The 5,649-nt window shown below is 42.4% G+C and overlaps 1 protein-coding gene across 2 annotated transcripts in view; it reads left to right on the plus strand.

Moving 5' to 3' along the window:
* Positions 1–5,619, plus strand: part of slitrk3a (SLIT and NTRK-like family, member 3a) — a 7,294-nt gene extending 1,675 nt beyond the window's left edge. For both annotated transcript variants that reach the window (XM_005720542.1, XM_005720543.1), the window contains exon 3: positions 967–5,619. In XM_005720542.1, coding sequence (XP_005720599.1) covers positions 1,025–3,739 — 2,715 coding nt within the window. In that variant the 5' untranslated portion in view covers positions 967–1,024 and the 3' untranslated portion in view covers positions 3,740–5,619. The remainder of the gene's footprint in view (positions 1–966) is intronic.
* The last annotated feature ends 30 nt before the right edge of the window (positions 5,620–5,649 follow it).

Raw genomic sequence — 5,649 nt, forward strand, 5'->3', positions numbered from 1 at the left:
AAAAAAAATACAGGTTTAACTACGCTGGAATAGACACTAATGTTTCAGTTATACAGGGAATTAACCCCAGGCAAAGGGCTGTAATTTCTCGTTTTCTGCAGATCGGATTAACGAAACTATTTTACCTATTTCAACACGTTACTGACGTTTTTACATTTGACAGTTCAGGCCTAGCGTGAAGCTGTAGTGGCGTTGTTTACGTATTTTTCAGGCGTATATATTTCTTCTGTCACATTTTCTTGAGTCATAATAGTGATATTTAATTGTGCTGATATTTAATTTTAAGGAGAAAAAAAATAAATAAGAAAGCGTCACAATAATCCGTATTTAGCCCCACTGTGGATACCAAGCGGGCACCTTATCCCGTCTTCATTCAGCGTTAGACCTTCAAAGCACCTGCTCCCATTTCCACCAAGCTTTTCTGGACTCTAGTTTATTGAAAGAGGGATTGATGTCCCTGTTATGCAATAAATACTGCGAAGGGGCAACTTATACTCACCACTAACCTCACCCTGCTGTGGTTACCTTCTTTATTCAATGTGATAAAAATATCTCAGGTGATTTTCTGCGTGCTTACCAGCATATTTGCTCCATAACAAATGACTTTTTCCATCCTATTTGGTAAAGTTAACTGTCTTAATGTAGAGATTTGTTTGTGCAGCATATTAGCCCTACAAAGATGCCTCACACATATTTTTTAAATACTCTTCAATATTGCAAAATTGAAAGTAGGGTTCCATGATTTTCTAATTCATTGGTATTATTTTCAAGATTTGCCTTGCATTCTACTGAAACTAATGTGACCTCCTCTTCTCTCCTCTCTTCTCTCTATCCCATCTGCCTGTCTTTTTTGACACAAACATTTCTTGGTTGAGGGCATGCGTGTACCTGTATGTGTAATTACGACACCCGCTTCCCTCCCCCACCCCCGCCCTTCCTCCGCTCCTTCTCTGTTTTCTGTTGCAGTGTTGTGAAGTGGCTCTGTCCCTGGAGCCAAGACTTCATCCCTTTGGTGTCAGCAAGGATGCTGTGGGTTACCTTGCTGAGCACCATAGCCTTAGGATGGACCACGCCGATCCCACTACTGGAGGACTCGGAGGAGATCGACGAGCCCTGCTTCGAGCCCTGCTACTGTGAGGTCAAAGAGGGCATCTTCCACGTCCACTGTGACAATAAAGGATTTACAAATATCAGCCAGATCTCCCAGATATGGAGCCGGCCCTTCAAGCTCAACCTGCAGAGAAACTCCATGAGGAAGCTTTACTTTAACAGCTTCCTCCACCTTAACAATGCCATATCCATTAATCTGGGCAACAACGCCTTGCAAGATATTCACGCCGGAGCGTTCAATGGCTTAGGAATACTCAAACGGCTGTTCCTGCATGAAAACAAACTAGAAGTTTTCCGGAATGACACTTTCCTGGGCTTGGATAGTTTAGAGTATCTCCAGGCAGATTACAATGTTATCAAAAGGATTGAAAGTGGTGCATTCAGACACCTTCACAAATTGAGAGTACTTATATTAAATGACAATCTGATTCCTGTGCTCCCAAATTATCTTTTTAGGTCTGTGTCACTCACACATCTGGACTTGAGAGGAAACAGACTAAAGACATTGCCATACAAGGGCACACTGGAGTATATTGGGAGGAGCTTAATGGAAATCCAGCTAGAGGAGAACCCCTGGAACTGTGTCTGTGAAATTGTCCAGTTAAAAACATGGCTGGAGAGAATTCCCTACACAGCTTTAGTGGGTGAAATCACATGTGAATATCCTTTCCACTTACATGGGAAAGACTTAAGGGAAATCAAACGCAGTGAGCTCTGTCCTTTGCTCTCGGATGCAGAGATAGAGGCCAAGCTGGGAATTCCCAGGATTCCATTCAACAATGAGAACACATGGCCTACTAAACCTTCCTCAATGCTCTCCTCCTTTCACAACACAGCCTCTTCTGTGGAATACAAGGAAAGAGTTGTAAAACCCACCAAACGACCTCGACCCACAAAGAACCCCCCAACTCCCCGTAGCATCTACCCAGGCATCAACCAGCCCCCAATTGCAGGTTATCAAACAAGGCCCCCTATTCCAATAATTTGCCCTGCTGGATGTATTTGCAATCTTCATATCAATGACCTGGGGCTAACGGTAAACTGTAAAGAGAAAAGCTTTCATAACATCTCAGAGCTTCTTCCACGGCCCCTCAATGCCAAGAAATTGTATCTCAGTGGAAACCTAATACAGAAGATCTATCGTTCTGATTTCTGGAACTTCTCAAGTTTGGATTTACTGCATTTAGGTAACAATCGGATATCTTATGTCCAGGAAGGCGCCTTTATCAACCTACCGAACTTGAAAAGTTTATATTTGAATGGGAATGACATTGAGAGACTCACCCCTGGGATGTTTCGGGGGCTTCATATGTTGAGTTATCTTTACTTTGAGTATAATGTCATTCGTGAAATACAGCCTCATTCCTTTTCCCTGATGCCAAATCTCCAGCTGGTTTTTCTCAATGACAACTTGTTGCGTTCCCTCCCCACTGATGCCTTTGCTGGAACCAACCTTGCACGTCTCAACCTCCGCAACAATTACTTCCTTTCCTTGCCCGTGCATGGTGTACTGGAGCATCTGACCTCGATTGTCCAGATTGATCTCCATCAGAACCCCTGGGACTGCTCCTGTGATATCATTCCCCTCAAACAGTGGTTGGAAAAGCTCTCCTCTGTTATTGTAGTTGGAGATGTCATCTGTAAGACACCAGAGTTTGCTTTTGGGAAGGATCTGCGTTCACTTGAGGTTGAAGTCATCTGTCCCGAGCTTAAATATTCTTCAGGCCCATCCCCAGCTCTGCCTGGTGGGAATGACTTCACCACAGGGAGCTCTGACATGGGGGTGGCAGGTGGGAGAGGTGCTGTCCCACTGTCTGTCCTCATCCTTAGCCTACTAATCCTCTTCATATCTGCTGTGTTTGTGGCCGCTGGGCTTTTTGCTTTTGTTCTTCGTCGCCGGAAAAAGTTGCCCTTCCGGAAACGTTCTGAGGTAGATCTGACAGGGATCCAAATGCAATGCAGAATTTTTGAGGACCCACCAAGGCAAAGCAGTTCCGGGAACACTGGCACACCAGAGAAACCTACGCAGAGTATGCACACACACACCCATGCTAGTCACACACATGCTCATGGCCACGTCTATGATTACATCCCTCATCCTGTGACTCAGATGTGTAACAACCCCATTTATAAACCTAGAGAAGGGGAGATAGCAGAGGAGGAGAGAGCACAGTTTTCTGAGAAGAAAGACAATGGGAGCAGTAGCAACAGTAACTACAGAACCTTATTAGAGAAAGAGAGAGAGTGGACCCTGGCTGTCTCCAACTCTCAGCTCAACACCATTGTTACAGCCAACCACACCACGGCTGACATGGCAGGATTTCATGAGAATGGAGGGCTCTGCCCAACAGTGATTGACAGTCAGAGGCCCACGCCTACTGTTGGTTTTGTAGACTGTTTGTATGGGACAGTACCCAAATTAAAGGACATGCATGTGGCGCATGCACACCCACCAGGCATGCAGTACCCTGATTTGCAGCAGGATGCACGGCTAAAGGAGACGTTGCTTTTCACAGCGGGAAAAGGTTGCTATCCCGACCCGTCCCAAAGTGATTACCTTGAGTTGAGGGCCAAACTTCAAACCAAGCCGGATTACCTCGAAGTCTTGGAAAAGTCTTATCGGTTTTAACATCTCTAGCCCATGGACAAAAAAAAAAAAGACACAACGTCAACTTATTCACTTTGCCACCCTCAAAACGAACTCACCCAAAATCCATGTTAAAAAAAAATGAAACAAAACAAGCATAAAAAAACCAACTTGAAAATGCAGCATGATATAAAATAAAATATTATATTACAGTCACAATGTTTCCCCCCCAAATCACTTTGGAGGAGAGGCCATTCTCAGATAATTCAATTAAGTGCCTTTTTTTCAGAGTAGCCAGCAATGTCAACAGCCGTTATTTTTATAATATATAAATATCTCAATAAGTCCACGAGAGAGGAAAAGAGAAACAAGAGGGGCACTGGGGAATAAAACATACAAACCATCCTACATCTGTCACTAAAATCCATTTTTATGGAATTACACGATGCTGTACCAGATTCACTGAAGACGCACGGGAGCTGGACGTCTCCCTGATTTTGGGGTTTTTCTTTCTCTCTTTTTCCCCTGACTAGGATGTACAAACACCCGGAGGCCGTGCACATTAAGTTTGTAGGAAATGATCAAAAGAGAGAAAAAAAGAATATATATACATATATATATTAAAATGAACTGCAGTTTGCTGCATGCACTTGCTTCGGTGCAGGAAGTGAGAGGATTTTCTCAGAACTATCCAATGACATTATGAACAGAGATACTGCAACGCATTTACAGTTCAGTGTTCTATTTAATTTTTATATCTTATTAATATGGTTATTACTATTAATGAGGACTTCTGTCTATATCAGGGTGCTTCTCGTAAAAAGGATGCGCCGACGCACGGATGGCAAAAACATTTGTGAATATTACAATAAGACAATGCCGAAGGTTTTCTGGATATTTCCACACACTTTGTTAAGACCCAACCCTTCTCCCCCTTCTCCCCAACCCCCCACCCCACCCCTCCATTACTTCTGGATTCCCCATCGCCACCCACTAACGGCTTTGTAGGAGGCACTTTTAATGTTTTCTCTCTCACAAAGATTTGAAGAAAAATGTGCATATATTTATTCTGTAATTTCAGTGAAGAATTTAATTGTAAAGGTAATGTTAAATCAGTGTATAGTGATTATGCGTCTGGTATAGCCTTCTTAATAAAAACAAACTCTTCAATCAAATGATGAAAGGCTGAATTGGGCAGGGACGTGTGTGTGGAGCACTACTGACAGGGACTATATTTGGTGTCCTGTTACAAAAAGGCATGATGAAGCTCTGGTCAGCCATCATGAGAAAATGCTGCTAGAGTCAGAATAACAGTGTGCTAGACAAGAATGTAGCGGGAAAAAACATTTAAACTAAGTTCAGCTTAGTGATATTTTTCAGATTAGTACTAAATTTATATACGTTTTAAGTTAAGTGTTGGTAAGATAACCAGATTTATTTATTTTTCCTAAAAATTTTTATGTCTATTCATAGTATTCCCTATGGTCTTTACCTGCTGAATGTCTTAGTGTACCGTTTTTTTCACCTCTACATTGCTGGTCTCAGTTGGATAATACCTGGAGCAAAAATCAAGTGCAATGCCACAACACGTCACGCGAATGCTGCGGGGTTTGAAATGGATATAGCAGTTGATACCAAATCAGTGAGGCATGCTGCGATTGTCATTATCTAAACGGGTATTGCTGATGTAGGCTAATAAACAGTAATTGAGAGGGTGAATGAAAACGTGATTGGAAGATGCTCTTTGAATTTGCACATCTAATTTCTGTGACTCCCTCCACAGTAGCAGTGTGGATTCGCTCCACTGGAGGGCGATAAAAAGGTGTTCAGATTCAGTTGGGCATTTATTAGATTTGATGCAGTTATGAGGTGATGCACAAATTGTTCATCCTAAAAGGTCATACAATCTCATATTCAGATGAATGGTCATATGAATTATTTTTAAAGTATAT

The sequence above is a fragment of the Pundamilia nyererei genome, unplaced genomic scaffold, assembly GCF_000239375.1.
Source record: "Pundamilia nyererei isolate P.nyererei 1_Seehausen unplaced genomic scaffold, PunNye1.0 scaffold00003, whole genome shotgun sequence".
NCBI lineage: Eukaryota > Metazoa > Chordata > Actinopteri > Cichliformes > Cichlidae > Pundamilia > Pundamilia nyererei.